The sequence below is a fragment of the Chiloscyllium plagiosum genome, unplaced genomic scaffold (assembly GCF_037043375.1).
Source record: "Chiloscyllium plagiosum isolate Xiang-an unplaced genomic scaffold, Cpla_swu_hap1 HiC_scaffold_19, whole genome shotgun sequence".
NCBI classification, from domain to species: Eukaryota; Metazoa; Chordata; class Chondrichthyes; order Orectolobiformes; family Hemiscylliidae; genus Chiloscyllium; species Chiloscyllium plagiosum.
Window position 1 is genome coordinate 54,332,036 of NW_028270157.1, and position 21,138 is coordinate 54,353,173.

The 21,138-nt window shown below is 43.0% G+C and overlaps 1 protein-coding gene across 1 annotated transcript in view; it reads left to right on the plus strand.

Annotated features, from left to right (window-relative positions):
- efcab6 (EF-hand calcium binding domain 6) overlaps positions 1-21,138 on the plus strand; it is a 111,499-nt gene that overhangs the window by 64,524 nt on the left and 25,837 nt on the right. The window contains exon 20 of the mRNA XM_087997400.1: positions 19,773-19,875. Within this exon, the coding sequence (XP_087853526.1) occupies positions 19,773-19,875 (103 nt within the window). The remainder of the gene's footprint in view (positions 1-19,772; positions 19,876-21,138) is intronic.

The following is a 21,138-nucleotide window of genomic DNA, read 5'->3' on the forward strand; positions in this document are numbered from 1 at the left end:
CTGGACTACCCATATAAATAGCATTGTTACAAGAACAGATCAGAGGCTAGGGATACTGCAGCAAGGAACTCACCTCCTGACTCCACAAAGCCTGCCCAAAATATACGAGGCACAAGTCAGCAATATGACACCACGTTCACAAAATGACACTTCTTTAACCACTGATGCATTAAAGCAGCAATGTGTGCCATTTACAACATGCACTGCAGAAATTCACCAAGGATCCTTCGACATCACTTTCCAAATCCACCACTACTGCAATCTAAAAGGATAAGGACAATTGGTTTATGGAAGCACCATCAGCTGCATGTTCCCTTCCAAGTCACACACCATCTTGATCTCCAAATTGGATTCCTTCAGTGTTATTGGGTCAAAATGCTAGAACTCCCTCCTCAATATTATTGTGCGTGTACCTACAACAAAGAGACTGCAGTAGTTCTAGAAGGCTGCTCATCTAAATCTTAGGGCAACTAGGGATTGGCAACAAATGCTGGACCAGCCAGTGATGCCCACATCCCATGAGTGAATTTCAAAAAGTGCTTCAAGCAAACACTGTGAAAGTAAAAGGGGAACAGTCTTTTATGGGGTTAAAGGTGCGACAGTCAGGGGGGTGCCACAATAATTAATCAAGTGGTTTGGCTAATTCCAGTCAAGGGAACTGGCCATGGTCAGTCTGGGCGCCCATGGGCGCCCATTTCCTTATAGACTGGGAATTAGACCATGGTTAGTCCTATAGTTGAACTGCAATTAGCCAGGCCTTTGCAGGTAGGACAGTTGGAATGCTGTTTTTCAAATACAGTATTTGTTGCTTTGAGATGAAAGGAGTGATTTAGCATAATGAACCAGCAGTTAGCGGTGATACATGAGCAGGAGAGCTGGTGAAATGTCATCAGTGAGTGGATAGGAAGCACAGAGGGCAGGAAAAATTAGCAGCCTGGGAGAATTAGGTGGATGAGAGCCATTGAGTGAATATGATGGTCGCAATTGTAAAGCTTTTAGTCCCCAAGCTTTGGTAAGATAAGTGTGAAGTGACACAGTTTGAGAGAGTGGTGGCCCTATAAGTGGGAAGTATAAGAGAGAAAATGGTGGCACTTACCTTTGTGTGGACAAAAGATTATTGACCTTCTTCTTGCATGATATACATCTGTCCCATTTCACTAGGGTCACAGCACTGCCCTGGGTTGTTATCTGGGTCCAGCCTGGCCTGGTCTGATACATGGTCTCCTGCCCTGGTCAGACTGCACTTCTCTTTACCACGCCACCTGTCAACACTTGCTGTTGCTATTAGTGAGGTGGGTTGAAGTTGTGTTGATGGGTCAGGAAGGGACTTACAGTATGCTGTAGCTTGTATGTTCTGCAGGTGTATTCTCTTTCTTTTGATCTGCACAAATTTGCCACACAAAAGCACTGCTCAGTTTCCAAGTTGGCTGTAAACTTATGGTCATCTTATGTCACGGTGAAGCATCTTGAGACATTTCAAGTTGGCTGATGAATTTTGGGGTAGGGGATCTGATTGTTATGGATGTTTGAAATAGTTCTGCCTCCTTTCCATTTATTCCGCCTTTGTCAGCTCACCAAACCTACAGAGACAATCTGTTAAGTATGTAGTCACTAACCCAGAGCTAACACAGCAGCTGCCAAAAAATACCTCACACAGTCAAAGCAAAGTCTCTGTGAGTTTCATGACCTACTTCTGAGAGGAGTGAAGACTTTCAGGTTTGCAGCTTCCTCATAAAGACACAGTGTACCCATTTGTTCTGCAAAACAGTCAATGGATTTGATGGTGGCTGGCAGTCAAAGTGGAGTATGCTATATTACATAGCACAGCAGGAATGAGAGATTATTTTTGTGAAGTGATGGAAAGGAATTTAGTGATGTGCAGCAAAATATAATCTTAAGTATTTGTTAATTATTTTTAAAGTGCATTTTGAAGTTTTTATTATGTAGATGTTAATCTTAGTAAAGAATGCACAAGTTCACATGGTGTCCAAGGTAAAAAGGGGAGTGCAGTCAATACTGTCCTTCCTGTCCTGGTCAGGTCATTAAACTTCTTGGAACATTAGCCTGCAGTCCTGAGGGTGAGTGAGTTGGTATTTACCTGCAGTTGTTACCTCTCCACATAGCATTAAGTCACTTTTGTAAGATATTTTGCTACTAACATATCAACTCTAATTAAAGTACTTTGTCTCTCCCCTGAGTCATTTATGTCAAGAGCATTCATAGTCCATTCTCTGTGAAGTTTTGGCATATTCTGCCCCTGCTAACTGCCATTGTACTGGGCATAATTAAATATGTGTACTACTGTCTGGTATGATTCTGCTGAGTTTATTAATACACTTTTTGTTATAATGTTACTTTTGCTAGGATAGGAAAATTATTTGATTTCGGTATCAGAGGTTTGAGTGTCTGAAATCTTATGTTAAATGAAATAATGTTGGATCATAATTAGATTAGATTAGATTCTCTACAGTGTGTAAACAGGCCCTTCGGCCCAACAAGTCCACACCGCCCCTCCAAAGAGAAACCCACTCAAATCCATTCTCCTACCCAATATTTACCCCTGACTCATGCACCCAACATGCATCTAACAAAGCAGAATTATTAGCAATATTTGCCAAAACAAGTCATATTTCAGAAATCACAATCACTATTGTGGAAAGATTGCTGCTGGTTTTGGTAAACATGTTTTCCAAATAAAGTGCACTCAAACTCTTCAAATCTGAACTTCAGGCAAAAGCATGCATGGAAGCCACTACTGTAGACATCTGTTTCCCATATATATATATATAGGTATCACAGAAGAAGGCCTTTTGGCTTATCTGTGCCAGTTCTCTGTATGAGCAATTTAGCTACTGCCACTCCCCTATTTTCTCCCCATAGCCCATTTCTTCCTTTACAGTTAACAATCCAATACCCTCTTAAATGCCTCAATTGAACCTGCCTCTACCACCATCCCTGAGGCATTTCATTCCAGATCCTAACTTTGTGCTACATGAAAAAGACTATTCTTAAGTTGCCCTTGTTTATTTTGCCAGTGTGCCCTCTTGTTCTTGCTCCTTCAACTGTGGAAACGTATTTTATATCTACTTAAACCTGATCTTCCATGATTTTGAATACCTCTATCAGGTTTCTTGTTAACCCAGTCTCAACTTCTCCAATCTAACTACGTAGCTGAAATTTCTCATTGCTGGAATCATTCTTATTAATCTTTTCTGCACTCTCTGTAATGCCTTTTATATCTTTCTAAAAGTGTGGCTCCAGAACTGGGCACAACATTCCAGTTGAGGCCAAAGCAGAATCTTGTACAAGTTTAACATAATTTCCTCGCTTTTATACTCAGTGACCCTATTAATAAGGGCTAGCATGTTATATGGTTTATTAACCACTCTCTCTCTCTCTCTCTCCCTGTTCTGCAACCTTCAGTGAATTATGCATAGATACACCCAGGTATCTGCTCCATCCAGCCTTCCCTTTTGGAACTGTATTCTTTCTTTTAGATTGCGTCTCTGCATTCTTTTGACCAAAATGAATCACTTCACACTACTTGGCATTACATTTCATCAATATTTGTCTGTCTGTTTTATCAAGTTGTCCTTTTGAAGTTCTACATTATCCTTATTTCAGGTTTCTTTATGCTTGCAAGTTTTGTATTATTCACAAATTTTTAAATGATGCCCTGTACACCAAGTGTCGAGATGATTGATATGTATTAGAAAAAGGTGTCCCAGTCTCTGGGGAACTCTACTAGAAACCTTCTGTTATGGACCAGACCAAACCCCCTTATTAAGAAGATAGCCTAGACCCTAACTTTTTCTTATTTTTAAAGGCAAGTGTAAGGCATTGTGTTCCATTTGGTCAAGCTACCAGGCTTGAAGCAAAATACACTTTATTCTTACACTATAGATAAAATACAAACAAAAGAACGAAGAATTGGAATAACTTAACTCTGTGGGAAAACTTAAGAGAATAATAGATTATTTAGCTACTAAATTGCAACTGTCCTATTATAATAACATCCTGCAAAACACATCTTTGGCAAATGCAATGAAATAGATTGTCTCACATGCAATTCTAGCAGCAGACCCCAGCTACTGCTGAAAGCTAAAACTAAAATTCTGGTTCTATGGGGGCTTGACCCCACCCACCTGTGCTGCCTCTGTTGCTACAACTTGAAAAAAACCCCAAGGTCTCACAAACTGTTTACTTTATTGGCTTTGGAGCAGACTGCTCATCACCTATGTCCCAACCTTTCTTCATTTAAAAAATAGCCATGACAAAATTACACCTCTTAAAATGATAGTGTCGTCACATTTTCATCAGCCCAGAAAAATACCAGTTGACTGCAAATTTGTTTCCTGTCACTCAACCAACGTTGTATCCATGCTGTTAATAAGACCATAAGAAACGGGAGTAGACCATACGGCTCCTCAAGCTGAATATTAAATATTGAGCTCCATTCAATGGCTGATCTGACTCTCTTCATATTCACTTTGCTGCATTTTCTCCCTTTGATGCCATGAGCTTTATGTTTGTCCATAAATCTGTTGTGCAGCACTTTTATCAAATGTCTTTTGGAAGTCCATGTACACCACATCAACGTTTCTCTTATCAACATTTCCTGTTGCCTTGTTTAAAGTTAATTAAACACAATTTGCCTTTAGTAAAGCTGTGCTGGTTTTCCTTAATTAATGTACATTTTACCAAGCAGCAATTAATTTTGTCTGGGAATTATCATTTCTAGAATCCTCTCCACCATGAGGAAAAACTGACTGATCTGTAGTTGCTTGGTTTATTTTTATACCTTTCTTTGAGTATCTGAAATACCTCTGGTCACATTATGACCTGCTCAGCATCTTGTCCTTTTTTTAGGGATGGATGTCACACCCCTAATGTGTAAATTCATTTTCATAGTCAGCCCCATTCCTTTTTGGTTTTAACCACCCATTTACTATCTGTATGCCTTTTAGATGATTTTTGTAATCTTCTTGATATTAGCTGCTGGTCACTATTTATGTTGTTTCTTTGATTGTCTTGTAACGATTTTCACTTCATCTGAACATTCTATATTCAGCCTGGTTTTCAGTTGTGCTATCTGCCTGACATCTATCACAAGTACGGTTTTTCTTTATTTTGATCTCCCTTTTCCTCATCCAGGGAGCTCGAGCTTTGTTTGCTCTCTATTTACACTTCATGGTAATATACCTTGATTGAGCCCAAACTATCTCTTATTTTTATAGGTAACCCATTATTCAATTTCTGTTTGGTCTGGCACCATTTTCAGTCCAATTGAACTGGGCCAGACCCATTCTCACTGCATTGAAACTGACTTTCCCCAAGATAATTATTCTTACTTTGATTACTCTTTGTCCTTTTCCATCATTATGACACTGACCTAACCTTTATGATACGATGATCACTGTCCCCTAAATGTTGCGGTTGACACTTGTTCTGCATCTCCCAACTTATTCCAAAAAAAAGATGTCTCCAAATTTATTGCATTAGAAATATACGGTGCTTTTTTTAAAAAAAAACTCCTGAACGTATTCGAGGACATTTTGCAACTCCTACACCTCCTCCCCACCCTGTACATTAGTACTATCCCAGTCTGTGTTTGGATAATTAAAGTCTGTCATTGTAACTGCTTTATAATTTATTCTGTAGTTTGTAATATTGTTAATAAATAGCCTTGAGAGGCAGTTCCTTGTCATTAACAGGGAAGGCAGATGAACTCCGGGCATGGTTAGGAACATGGGACTGGGATATCATAGCAATTACAGAAACATGGCTCAGGGATGGGCAGGACTGGCAGCTTAATGTTCCAGGATACAAATGCTACAGGAAGGATAGAAAGGGAGGCAAGAGAGGAGGGGGAGTGGCATTTTTGATAAGGGATAGCATTACAGCTGTACTGAGGGAGGATATTCCCGGAAATACATCCAGGGAAGTTATTTGGGTGGAACTGAGAAATAAGAAAGGGATGATCACTTTATTGGGATTGTATTATAGACCCCCCCCAATAGTCAGAGGGAAATTGAGAAACAAATGTGTAAGGAGATCTCAGCTATCTGTAAGAATAATAGGATAGTTATGTTAGGGGATTTTAACTTTCCAAACATCGACTGGGACTGCCATAGTGTTAAAGGTTTAGATGGAGAGGAATTTGTTAAGTGTGTACAAGACAATTTTCTGATTCAGTATGTGGATGTACCTACTAGAGAAGGTGCAAAATTTGACCTACTCTTGAGAAATAAGGCAGGGCAGGTGACTGAGGTGTCAGTGGGGGAGCACTTTGGGGCCAGCGACCATAATTCTATTCGTTTTAAAATAGTGATGGAAAAGGATAGACCAGATCTAAAAGTTGAAGTTCTAAATTGGAGAAAGGCCAATTTTGACAGTATTAGGCAAGAACTTTCGAAAGCTGATTGGAGGCAGATGTTCACAGGTAAAGGGACGGCTGGAAAATGGGAAACCTTCAGAAATGAGATAACAAGAATGCAGAGAAAGTATATTCCTGTCAGGGTGAAAGGGAAGGCTCGTATGTATAGGGAATGCTTGATGACTAACTAAATTGAGGTGAAAATGTGTTGCTGGAAAAGCGCAGCAGGTCAGGCAGCATCCAAGGAGCAGAAGAATCGACGTTTCGGCCATGAGCCCTTCTTCTTAAAGAAATTGAGGGTTTGGTTAAGAAAAAGAAGGAAGCATATGTCAGGTATAGACAGGATAGATCGAGTGAATACTTAGAAGAGTATAAAGAAAGTAGGAGTGTACTTAAGAGGGAAATCAGGAGGGCAAAACGGGGACATGAGCTAGCGTTGGCAAATACAATTAAGGAGAATCCAAAGGGTTTTTATATATTAATATATATATATTTTAAAATAATATATTTTTATTAAGAAAAAATAGATTTTTAAATATTACAACAAATACAAAACAATGCAATTCAAAACAGTACCAAAATAGTACAAAACTAAACCCAAATAATAAAAGAAATTCCCCAACCCATCCTCCTATACGAATGTATAAACATATATAGAGAAGTATAAAATTAAAAAAAAACTAAACTAGCTATTTAACTAACTAAATAACAACAAACAAGTAAATAGTAATAACTCAGCCCAGCCAAACAAAACACTCATACATTCACAGTTCCTCCTCCCTGGATATTGGACTCATGAAACACAATCGTTACAGCTATATAAAAGCCCTTGTTAGTGTGGCAGATAAATCTGTGTCCAGTTATTTCAAAAAGGGTTGCCATGTCTTGGAAAAATTCTCAGTTTTGTGGTGTACCATATTTGTGAGAAAATCCAGGGGAATATGCTCCATAACAATCTTCCGCCAACCCGACAGGCCTGGGGGGTTTTCTGATACCTAACCTAGCAAGATATTCTTCCTTGCACAGAATGTAAGAATATTGAAAAGTTTTTCCTTAAGCGAGTCTGCAGGAAATGCAATGGGTAGGTCCAAAAGAAGCGAAATAAGGTCCTTCTCCACCCCTACACCTAAAATCCTCTCCATTGCACCCACCACAGCGTTCCAATATGTTTGAAGCCTGTCACAAGACCAAAGATTAAAAATGTGTTGCTGGAAGCGCAGAAGGTCAGGCAGCATCAAAGGAACAGGATGCTGCCTGACCAGCTGCGCTTTTCCACCAACACATTTTTAAGCTCTGATCTCCAGCATCTGCAGTCCTCACTTTCTCCTACAAGAACAAAGACAATGGGTAAGAGTACCCGTACAGACTTTGCACTTGGTACATGCTGAAGATACCCCTGGTTTAAATTTTGACAAACGGTCTGGGGCTAAGTGGACCCTGTGGAGAATCTTCAACTGTAAAGCATGGGTCCTATTGCAAATTGATATCTTGCTTGCATTCTCCCAAATATCCTCCCATGCCTCTGAAGAAACTTCAACACCCAGCTCTCTTTCCCACATCTTGCAGAGTCGATCAGACTCATCTGAGGTGGCACCCCCCAATTGGTGATATAGAGTACTGACAGAGAGTGTACTCTTAGCCCTCAGTACCCCTCTTTCTATGTCAGATTTGTAGGGATCAGTCAAAAGTGTGGTCTTTTTTTGAATAAAGTCCCTAACTTGAAAAAAACGAAAGCGGTCTCTATTAGGTAACTCGTACTTCCGTACTAACCGATCGAAGGACATCTCCCTCAAATAAATCACCCATGCAAGATATGCCCCAAGCTGCCCAATGTTTAAATCCTGAATCTATCATACCTGGTTGAAAACTCAGCATACCCACGAAAGGTGTAAACAAAGATGTTTTGCCAATATTACCTTCCCTCTGCCAAATTGCCCTCCATGCTTTAACAGTATTGATGACTATTGGGTTATGGCAATATTCCCTAACTGTCCTCACTTTGTCCAAAAACAGCAAACTGGTAAGGGGCCACCTCGCCTGGGAGACTTCGATATCTAGCCATATTGAAAGAGGGTCCCTACAAACCCAATCACTCACGTAGGTCAAAAGCAAGCTTAATTGGTAATTTTTAATGTCCGGAAGGTATACTCCCCCAATCTGTAAGGCAACTGCATTTTGGCTAATTTAATGAGGGGCCGTTTATGGTGCCAGATAAAGGAGCTGAACCAACTGTTCAGTCTCCTGAGTGTTTGTTTATTGAAAATCAGGGGGAGCATCCATATAGGGTATAGCAAACGAGGGAGAATATTCACCTTAATAAGCGCTATCCGACCCAACCCTGAGAATGGAAGTGCCTCCCATCTTTAGAGATCTTGTTTAATTTTTTCAAATAACTGAGTAAAATTGGCTTTGAACAGCCAATCCAGAACTGGAGTAATGAATATGCCCAAATACACAAAACCCCACTGTGACCACCTAAATGGGAATCTATCGTCACTCTCAAGAGCCAACTCTTTCGTAGCCTCTGATTTAGCAAAATTAATCTTATACCCTGAAAAAGCGCCAAACGCGTGAATGCATTGTATCAGGCAAGGCACTGAAACTGCTGGATTTGTCAAGAAAATTAGAACATCATCAGCATACAGCGAGATCTTATGTAATTTTGACCCCACTTCTGGAGCTGATATATTGAGATCCCCACAAATGGCCCCTGCCAATGGTTCAATCACCAACGTAAAAAGTAATGGTGAAAGGGGACAGCCCTGCTGGCTGCCCCTAGAAATATTAAAATTGCTTGATCATACCCCGTTGGTAATGACCGCAGCAAGAGGTACACTGTAGAGAACCTTTACCCATCTTATGAAAACTTCACCCAGACCAAACCGGTCTAGAGTATAGAAAAGGTACGGCCACTCAACTCGGTCAAATGCCTTCTCTGCATCTAAAGAAATCACCAATCCCTGTATTGACTGCTGTTGGCATGCTTGAATTACGTTAAGCAGCCTCCTAACGTAATTGGAGGATCTGCGACCCTTTATGAAGCCCGTCTGATCCTCTTTAATAATAGAAGGTAACACAGTCTCCAGCCTTAATGCAAGAGCCTGAGAAAGGATCTTAAAGTCCACATTTAAGAGCGAGATGGGCCTGTATGAAGCACAGTCTTCCGAATTCTTCCCTTTTTTAAGGATAAGTGAAATATTGGCCTCTCTCAGAGATGGTGGGAGACAAACATGACTGTAAGAATCATTAAACATATTCAGCATTGGGCCTGACAGTATACTTATAAATTCCTTATAGAATTCACTGGGAAGTCCACCAGGCCCAGGCGCCTTTCCACTCTGAAGCTGCCTCACAGCTTCCTGCACTTCTTGCTCTGATAATGGGGCATTGAGAAAGGACTGTTGTTCGGGAGTCACACCCGGGAGATTCAGATCTCTAAAAAAGGATTCCATTTTGGCCTGCCCCTCCTCACAATTCTCAGACTGATATAACTTAGAGTAGAATCTCTGGAACGCCACATTAATCTTTTTAGAATCACATGTTAGGTTCCCAGACCCTTCCCTAATCACTGTAATGGTTTGTGGGGCACTTCTCTTTCTGGCAAGGTATGCTAAGTATTTGCCTGGCTTGTCACCATGCTCGTATAACCTTTGCTTTGCAAAAGCCAGCTCCTTCTTTGCTGTCTGTGTGAGCACGGAATTTAGTGTAGACTGCAGTGCAGTAATCCTCTGTAGTTTGACCAACAAGGGTCTGTCAAAATAGGCCTTCTCAGCTGCCTTCAACCGTGCTTCAAGGAGACGTTGCTGCTCACCCTTCTGCTGCTTCCTACTGGTGGAATATGAAATAACTAACCCTCTGACATAAGCTTTGGCAGTTTCCCAGAGAACAGATGAGCTATCAACCGAGCCTATGTTGATGTCTAGGAATGCCTGAAATTCCCTAAAGAAATACTCCACAAACTTGCTGTCCATGAGAATAAAGGGGTCCATTCGCCAGTACCTAGAATCCACTGTAACATCCTTAATTTTAACCATGAGGTACAGTGGAGCATGATCAGAGATGGCAATATTACCAATCGTACAGGATGCCACCAGATCCAGGGTTACCGCAGGGGTCAGAAAAAAAAATCAATCCTCGTGTGACATCTGTGTGGTTTGCAGAAAAAAAGTGAAATCCCTACCTGTAGGGTGGAGACACCTCCAGACGTCCACCAACCCTAATTCCCCACACAGACCCAATAACTGTTCAGTTTGTGCAGAGGGTATCAAGGGACCTTTAGGCAACCTGTCTACTGTGGGGTCCATGAGGCAGTTAAAATCTCCCCCTATAATGATGTGCCGAGACTTGAGACTTATCAGTTTAGAAAAAGCATCTACCAAGAATTTAAGAGGATGAGCTGGGTGACAGTAAACATTTAAAATGCCATATTCTTCCCCATTTATCAAGGCTTTAAGAATTACAAACTGTATGGGTCTTTAACACATTCCAACAATTTAAATGAGAGATTTTTCCTTACCAATATAGCCACTCCCCTACTTCTGGTATTGAATGATGAAAAATAAACTCGGTCAAAGCCATTCTGCTGTAATTTCAGATGCTCCTTGTCCTCCAAATGTGTCTCCTGTAACAAAGCAATATCCACCTCCTTTCTAAGACTCAAGAGTAACTTCTTCCTCTTAATTGGTGAGTGACTTCCCTTGATATTCCAGGTACACCAGTTAATCAAATTATTAGCCATAATCTTCTGCAATTACATTTAGATTCCAGAGAGGAGGAACCCGAACCACAAATTGCTGAGTCTTAGTGTCACATGGTCCACCAAATATAAAAACTGGAAATTGGCAGATATGATATTGTGGGGATAACTGAGATGTGGCTTCAAGTGGACAGGGCCTGGGAAATAAATATTCAAGGCTACACGTGCTATCATAAGGACAGACTGACGGGCAGAGGGGGTGGGGTGGCCATGTTGGTAAGGGATGATATTCAGTCCCTTGCATGGGGGGACCTAGAATCAGGGGATGTAGAGTCAGTGTGGATAGAGCTGAGAAATACTAAGAGTAAAAAGACACTCTTTGGAGTTATCTACAGGCCCCCAAACAGTAGTCTGGATGTCGGATGTAAGTTGAATCAGGAGCTGAAATTAGCCTGTCGCAAAGATGTTACTACAGTTGTTATGTTATGGGGGATTTCAACATGCAGGTAGACTGGGAGAATCAGGATGGTATTGGACCTCAAGAAAGAGACTTTGTGGAATGTCTCCGAGATGGATTCTTAGAACAGCTGGTGCTGGAGCCGACCAGGGAGAAGGCAATTCTGGATCTGGTATTGTGCAACGAACCAGAATTGATCAGGGACCTCAAAGTGAAGGAGCCATTGGGAAGTAGTGACAATAATACAATAAGCTTCAATCTGCAATTTGAGAGGGAGAGGCTACAATCGGAAGTGGCAATATTTCTGTTGAATAAAGGGAACTATGAGCTATGAGGGAGGAGCTGGCCAAAATTCAATGGTGCAGTACCTTAGCAGGGATGGCAGTGGAGGAACAATGGCGGATATTTCAGTGTATAATGCAGAGGTTGCAGGACCAGTTCATTCCAAAAAGGAAGAAAGATCCGAGGAGGAGGCATGGGTGGTCTTGGCTGACGAGGGAAGTTAAGAAACATATAAAGTTAAAAGAGAAAAAGTCTAATATAGCAAAGATAAGTGGGAAAACAGAGGACTGGGAAGCTTTTAAAGAACAACAGAGGATTACTAAGAAGGAAATACGCAGACAAAAAATGAGGTATGAAGGTAAACTGGCCAAAAATATAAAGAAGGATAGTAAAAGCTTTTTTAGGTATGTGAAAGGCAAAAAAATGGTTAAGACTAAAATTGGGCCCTTGAAAACAGAAACAGGGGAATATATTATGGGGAGCAAAGAAATGGCAGAAGAATTGAATTGGTACTTCAGATCTGTGTTCACTGGGGAAGACACAAGCAATCTCCCAGAGGTAGCAGGGGCTGAAGGACCTGAACTTAAGGGAATTTATATTTGCCAGGAATTGGTGTTGGGTCTGAAGGTTGATAAGTCCCCGGGGCCTGATGGTCTACATCCCAGGGTACTGAAGGAGGTGGCTCGAGATGGCAAATGCAGTTTAATGTGGATAAATGTATGGTTATCCACTTTGGTGGCAAGAACAGGAAGGCGGATTACTACCTAAATGGAATCAATTTAGGTAAAGGGACAGTAAAAAGAGATCTGGGTGTTCTTGTACACCAGTCAATGAAGGTAAGCATGCAGGTACAGCAGGTAGTGAAGAAGGCTAATAGCATGCTGGCCTTCATAACAAGAGGGATTGAGTATAGAAGCAAAGAGGTTCTTCTGCAGCTGTACAGGGCCCTGGTGAGACCACACCTGGAGTACCGTGTGCAGTTCTGGTCTCCAAATTTGAGGAAAGACATTCTGTCTATTGAGGGAGTGCAGCGTAGGTTCACGAGGTCAATTCCTGGAATGGCGGGACTACCTTACGTTGAAAGACTGGAGCGACTGGGCTTGTATACCCTTGAGTTTAGAAGACTGAGTGGGGATCTGATTGAGACATAAAAAATTATTAAAGGATTGGACACTCTGGAGGCAGGAAACATGTTTCCGCTGATGGGTGAGTGCCAAACCAGAGGACATAGCTTAAAAATACGGGGTAGACCATTTAGGACAGAGATGAAGAGAAACTTCTTCACCCAGAGAGTAGTGGCTGTGTGGAATGCTCTGCCCCAGAGGGCAGTGGAGGCCCAGTCTCTGGATTCATTTAAGAAAGAGTTGGATAGAGCTCTCAAGGATAGTGGAATCAAGGGTTATGGAGATAAGGCAGGAACAGGATACTGATTAAGGATGATCAGCCATGATCACATTGAATGGTGGTGCAGGCTCGAAGGGCAGAATGGCCTACTCCTGCACCTATTGTCTATTGTCTACATAAACTAAAACCACTACATTTAACAAACATACGAAATTATTAAAAATAAAAAACAACAAAAACCAGAAAACAAACCAACATATAAAGCGCAAATAGCGCTGAGTAGGGGAACTCGCCCCCTGCCCGGAGGGGGCAACTACCCATCCTGAACTGCCCATAAATAGGCATTTAACCATCTCAACCACCTTCATTTCTCCCAGCTAGAACCGCATCGCAAGCACAAGCTAAAAAGAATAAACTCCCCATAGAATATCAATATGAATTAAAAAACATTCTTTCATAAAAAAAGGGGGAATAAATACCCCACCCATTCTTTGGTATGTCCTAACTTCGAAATTTAAAATGTACATCTTAACCACCGCCAGACATAGTTTGAACCAAATTATCATCAATAGAGGCAAAAAAAGGGGAAAAGCAGAGCTCCAACTGGATGTCCTCCATTTCTTTTACAGAATGATAAACGCATACCCAAGCAACGATATTTATGCATCCTACAATTGTTTAAATTAGGTTAGTTTGTCCACAAAGTCTCTTGCCTCCTCCGATGTGTCAAAGAGATGCATGGATCCATCGAAGGTCATCCGAAGCACTGCCGGATATCTCGGGGAGTACTGAATCCCAAGCTCCTTCAATCTTCTCTTGACACCATCATACGATTTTCGTTTCTGGATCACCGCCGCTGAAAAGTCCTGAAAAAACATGATCTTAGACCCCTCGTAAATTAGGGCCTTTGGATCTTTCCCCTGGAGTCTGGAAGCCTCCATGACTCTCTCCTTATCCTGGTAATGATAGAACCGCACCAGGAAAGGAAGAGGGCGTTGACCCAGACCCGACCTCTGTGCTACGACCCGGTGAGCCCTCTCTATCTTCAATCCTCTCATGCCAGTATCCAAGTCAAGGAATTTCGGAAGCCAATCTTCAACAAATTCCGCAGGCCGCTCACCTTCCTTACCCCCAGGCAGACCGATGATCCGAATGATTTTGTCTCCTGCCCCTGTTTTCAAGATCATCCACTTGGTCATGCAAATTACAAACCTGCATCTTCAGGGCTTGGATCTTTTCCTTGAATGAACTGGCATCAGCTTCCACCACTGTGACCCTGTGCTCCACCTCATCCGTCCTCTTCTCCAGGTCTCCCAGCTGCTGCTCATGCTTCTGCAGCATGAGAGAGACTGGAGCCAACTTCCCTTCAATCTGTTTCCCCAACATCTCACGAGATTTCGAGAGCTGGTTCACCAGGTCCTGGAGAGTAATTGGCTCCGAGGCTGCTGCAGGCCCGGCCTCAGATGCTACTCCTCCCTTTTTAGGCATTTCTGGACAGCTGAAAATACAGGTAAGTCAATTTGTAAATGTTTCTTGGGGCTCCACAATCTTTCCAATGCCCCAAGAAATCCTGATGATCTGGGTTGGGTGGGTTAAAGGACTATCCTGCTCCTGCTGCGATGCGAAGCTCTGCAGTGTGATCTTCTCAGATCGCCGCCATCTTAGATCCCCCTTTACAAATATATTAAGGACAAAAGGGTAACTAGGGAGAGAAGGGGGCCCCTCAAAGATCAGCAAGGCGGCCTTTGTGTGGAGCCACAGAAAATGGGGGAAGATACTAAATGAATATTTTGCATCAATATTTACGGTGGACAAGGATATGGAAGATGTAGACTGTAGGGAAATAGATGGTGACATCTCGCAAAATGTCCAGATTACAGAGGAGGAAGTGCTGGATGTCTTGAAACGGCTAAAAGTGGATAAATCCCCAGGACATGATCAGGTGTACCCAAGAACTCTGGGAAGCTAGAGAAGTGATTGCTGGGCCTCTTGCTGAGATATTTGTATCATCGATAGTCACAGGTGAGGTGCCGGAAGACTGGAGGTTGGTAAACGTGGTGCCACTGTTTAAGAAGGTTGGTAAAGACAAGCCAGGGAACTATAGACCAGTGAGCCTGACGTTGGTGGTGGGCAAGTTGTTGGAGGGAATCCTGAGGGACAGGATGTACATGTATTTGGAAAGGCAAGGACTGATTCGGGATAGTCAGCATGGCTTTGTGCGTGGGAAATCATGTCTCACAAACTTGATTGAGTTTTTTGAAGAAGTAACAAAGAAGATTGATGAGGGCAGAGCAGTAGATGTGATCTATATAGACTTCAGTAAGGCGTTTGACAAGATTCCCCATGGTAGACTGATTAGCAAGCTTAGATCTCATGGAATCCAGGGAGAACTCGCCATTTGGATACAGAACTGGTTCAAAGGTAGAAGACAGAGGGTGGTGGTGGAGGGTTGTTTTTCAGAATGGAGGCCTGTGACCAGTGGAGTGCCACAAGGATTGGAGTTGAGTTCACTACTTTTCGTCATTTATATAAATGATTTGGATGTGAGGATAAGAGGTATAGTTAGTAAGTTTGCAGATGACACCAAAATTGGAGGTGTAGTGGACAGCGAAGAGGGTTACCTCACATTACAGCAGGATCTGGACCAGATGGGCCAATGGGCTGAGAAGTGGCAGGTGGAGTTTAATTCAGATAAATGCGAGGTGCTGCATTTTGGGAAAGCAAATCTTAGCAGGACTTATACACTTAATGGTAAGGTCCGAGGGAGTGTTGCTGAACAAAGAGACCTTGGAGTGCAGGTTCATAGCTCCTTGAAAGTGGAGTTGCAGGTAGATAGGATAGTGAAGGCGGCGTTTGGTATGCTTTCCTTTATTGGTCAGAGTATTGAGTACAGGAGTTGGGAGGTCATGTTGCAGCTGTACAGGACATTGGTTAGGCCACTGTTGGAATATTGTGTGCAATTCTGGTCTCCTTCCTATCGGAAAGATGTTGTGAAACTTGAAAGGGTTCAGAAAAGATTTACAAGGATGTTGCCAGGGTTGGAGGATCTGAGCTACAGGGTGAGGCTGAACAGGCTGGGGCTGTTTCCCTGGAGCGTCGGAGGCTGAGGGGTGACCATATAGAGGTTTACAAAATTATGAGGGGCATAGATAGGATAAATAGACAAAGTCTTTTCCCTGGAATCAGGGAGTCCAGAATAGAGGTCATAGGTTTAGGGTGAGAGGGGAAAGATATAAAAGAGGCAACATTTTCACGCAGAGGGTGGTACATGTATGGAATGAGCTGCCAGAGGATGTGGTGTAGGCTGTTACAATTGCAACATTTAAGAGGCATTTGGAATGGTATATGAATAGGAAGGGTTTGGAGGGATATGGGCAGGTGCTGGCAGTTGGGACTAGATTGGGTTGGGATACCTGGTCGGCATGGACAGGTTGGACCGAAGGGTCTGTTTCCATGCTGTACACCTCTATGACTCTATAATTGGGTTCAGTTAGTGGCAGGATGGGCAGGTTGATAACGAGGTTAAAAACAAGGACTGCAGATGCTGGAAACCAGAGTCTAGATTAGAGTGGTGCTGGAAAAGCACAGCAGGTCAGGTGGCATCTGAGGAGCAGGAAAATTGACGTTACGGGCAAAAGCCCTTCATCAGGAATAGAGGTAGGGTGCCTGCAGAGTGGAGGAATAAATGAGAGGGGTGTGGAGTGGGGAGAAAGTAGCATAAAGTACAATAGGTGAGTGGGGATGGGGATGGAGGTGATAGGTCAGAGAGGAGGGTGGGGGAAGGTAGCAAAGAGTACAGTGGGTGACTGAGGGTGGGGATGAAGGTGATAGGTCAGAGAGGAGGGTGGAGTGGATCGGTCGAAAGGAAGATAGGCAGGTAGGACAGGTCATGGGGACAGTGCTGAGCTGGAAGGCTGGAGCTGGCGTGAGGTGGGAGAAGGGGAAATGAGGAAACTGGTGAAGTCCACATTGATGCCCTGGGGTTGAAGTGTTCCGAGGCGGAAGATGAGGCGTTCTTTCTCCAGGCGTCGGGTGGTGAGGGAGTGGCGGTGGAGGAGGCCCAGGACCTGCATGTCCTCGGCAGAGTGGGAGGGGGTGTTGAAATGTTGGGCCACAGGACCGTGTGGTTGATTGGTGCGGGTGTACCGGAGATGTTCCCTAAAGTGATCTGCTCGGAAGCATCCAGTCTCCCCAGTGTAGAGGAGACCGCATTGGGAGCAACGGATACAATAAATGATATTGGTGGATGTGCAGGTAAAACTTTGGATGTGGAAGGCTCCTTTGGGGCCTTGGATGGAGGTGAGGTAGGATGTGTGGGCACAGGTTTTGCAATTCCTGTGATGGCAGGGGAGGGTGCCAGGATGGGAGGGTGGGTTGTTGGGGTCGTGGACCTGACCAGGTCGTCACAGAGGGAATGATCTTTACGGAAAGCGGAAATGGGTGGGGAGGGAAATATATCCCTGGTGGTGGGGTCCGTTTTGAGGTAGCGGAAATGTCGGCAGATGATTTGGTTTATGCGAAGGTTGGTAGAGTGAAGGTGAGCACCAGGGGGGTTCTGTCCTTGTTACAGTTAGAGGGGTGGGGTTTGAGTTCGGAGGGGCGGGATGTAGACGAGATGCGTTGGAGGGCATCTTTAACCACGTGGGAAGGGCAAATTGTGGTCTCTAAAGAAGGAGACCATCTGGTGTGTTCTGTGGTGGAACTGGTCCTCCTGGGAGCAGATATGGTGGAGGCAGAGGAATTGGGAATACTGGATGGCATTTTTGCAGGAGGTAGGGTGGGAAGAGGTGTAATCCAGGTAGCTGTGGGAGTCGGGTTTGTAAAAAATGTCAGTGTCAAGTCGGTCATCATTAATGGAGATAGAGAGGTCCAGGAAGGGGAGGGAGGTGTCAGAGAAAGTCCAGGTCAATTTAAGGTCAGGGTGGAATGTGTTGGTGAAGTTGATGAATTGCTCAACCTCCTCGCGGGAGCACGAGGTGGTGCCAATGCAGTCATCAATTTAACGGAGGAAGAGGTGGGGAGTGGTGCCGGTGTAACCACAGAAGATAGACTGTTCTACGTAGCCAACAAAGAGACAGGCATAGCTAGGGCCCATACGGCTTCCCATGGCTACCCCTTTGGTCTGGAGGAAGTGGGAGAATTCGAAGGAGAAATATTAAAGGGTGAGGACCAGTTCAGCCAAACAAATGAGAGTGTCGGTGGAAGGGTACTGTTGGGGATGTCGGGAGAGGAAGAAACGGAGGGCTTGGTCATGGCAGATGGAGGTGTAGAGGGATTGGATATCCATTGTGAAGATGAGGCGTTGGGGGCTGGGGAAACGGAAGTCTTGGAGGAGGTGGAGGGTGTGGGTGGTGTCTCGAACGTATGTGGGGAGTTCCTGGACTAGGGGGAATAGGACAGTGTCAAGGTAGGTGGAGATGGGTCCGGGGGGGGGGGGGGGAGGGGTGGGCAGGAGCATGCTGAGACAATGGGCCGGCCAGGGTGGTCAGGCTTGTGGATCTTGGGAAGGAGGTAGAATCGGACGGTGCGGGGTTCCCGGACTATGAGGTTGGAAGCTGTGGGTGGGAGATCTCCTGAGGTGATGAGGTTCTGTATGGTCTGGGAGATGATGGGGAGATGAGGATGGTTTGGTGATGGGGGTTGGGGTCATGATTGAGGGGTTGATAATGAGCCTTACCACCCAAAACCTAATTCTGGTGGAGTCAGAAAGATGGTAAGGTTGAGATATGTTACCACTCTATCTAGTTATGTACCCTTCCTGTCTCTAAGCTTACCACTGGAAGAACAGACCATGGGAATTCAGCGCCTATCTTAAACATTGACCTGTATTTACATTTTATGGCTGTTGTATTTCATTATCTGCATTTTGTCATTTGAATGACTCTAGTTGCACCATCTATATCATATAATTTGTTTGTTGATTTCTACAGTGACACTGCACAACGTACGTTTGCTCTCATAGCCTTTCTGATTTCTTGTATGTATTTATAACCTCATGCTATATTGTCCCTCTCCTTAAAAAATAAACTTTATCTCATTTTTGTTCCTATTCTTGAGAGAAATGACTCATGTTAATCAGACTCTGGTACCTGCCTCCAACAACTATTCTTTAGAGGCAAAGTGAGCTAGAGCTTTGTGTGTGTCGTGTGAGGAACATTTATCCTAGGTTGACCTGTCTTTGCTCAACCTGCATACAAACTCAGCCCAGCAAGGGTCAGTGGCTATGATTAGAATCAGGTAGCCTTGAATTTGTAGATACTCCTTTTCCTGATTGGGGGAAATCAAATCAATTAGAGCATCATGACTGTAGCACCATCTGCTCAACCAACTCAGCATCGATTAGATATTAAATCTGACACTTTCTGGTTGATAATGCTTAATTTCACAATGGGTGGGGAATTTGCCAACTGAACTATCAGCGGCACCAAAGTTCTTTTCTTTTTTCCCCCTATTGTTTAATATATAATTACAAAGATTTAATGCAGTAACTGTCTTGGTTGTTCATTCATCTGTAATGTTATTGAATTATTCAAAAGTAGTTAGGAAACTATTGCTCAGCTTTGAATGTAATTGAGAAAACATGGAAGCATGTTTTTAATGAAACGACTTTCATTTAGTTGCAGCTCAATATATGACAAAGATTGTTCGTTGCTTGCCTGTGAGCAAGTCCATGACTTCTTAGCTGCTAAAGCCAAAACAGGATGGCATGAACTGTCTAAGGTGAGGTGATAATACAAGTGTAAAATGATGTTGCAATAACCTTTAATTCATTTGCTTCTAAATTTTGCTCATTTTAAGAAGTTCTGTTTTGCCCAGGTTGCTGCTTAAACTTATTTGTTCATCACTAAGATTTCCCATTTACCACTGAAATTGGGCAGGAACAGCAAATGTAATTTTAAGAATTTGTGCTGTATTTTAAAAGATATAATTGTTATTTTGGAGGATCATTAATTTGGTTCAATTTTATTGTTTCGGTCAAAAACAGAAGAAAACAAAAAAGCATTTTAACAGGGATGTCTCATCCTCCACTTGTGAATAATCCAATTTTAAATAGCTAAACGTTACTTTTAAAGATCTATACTGAGCCATTCACTCGTGACATCAGTGTACAAAGAACACTGGTAAATTAAAATAATATAAGATTCGGGAAACTATCTGCCCATAAAAATCTTAACTATAACAGTCTCTGAAAAGGACAGCAAATGAAGAAATTAGCCTAAGTTAACAATTGTCATTAATTTGATGAAGGGCACTGTCCATTTTTGGGTGGGAGTAACTTCCAGCACGGTATTTTAAAAAAAATGCAGAAGATTGCAGAAATCCAATTTGGGAGAATGTAATTTTCTCTGGAGTAATTATCCATGATACCACAATAGCCCCTACACATATGCAGGTGGGGCCCCTAACATAAGCTGGCCGTGACGAGGAGGCACAGTCATGCCTGGAATAAAGGGTTGGGGGAGGTGATGGTGGAGGCTGGAACAGATGAGAGGGAGCTGCTCCTTCCCGGTGGTGGTCACCTTGTGCTACCATGCCTTGTCTGCCTTCGCCGCACTTGCTCACTACTCAACCCTTTCCAGTTGCTGCTGCATTGCTGGGAGATGGAAAATAATGCACTTGGCACCAGGTGTGCTACTGTGCCTGTTTCCCACCCCTGCCACTCGCTGCAGAAGGAAGAGTGATTGACCTCATTGCCCAGATGCTAAAATGGCCACACATAGATGGGGCCAAGATCTCAACAGGTGTCGCACTGTGTCCCTGCACGTGAATGTTTGTTCTTCCACCTGGTTTATTTCACAAGGACCATTGGCGGTGTTTATTGAAATTCCTCAATCCTCTGCACTGGTTTGGACTATTTTGGATATATTGGGGATAACCTAATGAAAACATTAGATATCCATTCCTTATAATCAATACTGAATGGATCAACCCTTTACGATAATTATGAAATGGTGAAAAAATGTATTTTGGTTTTTTTATAAG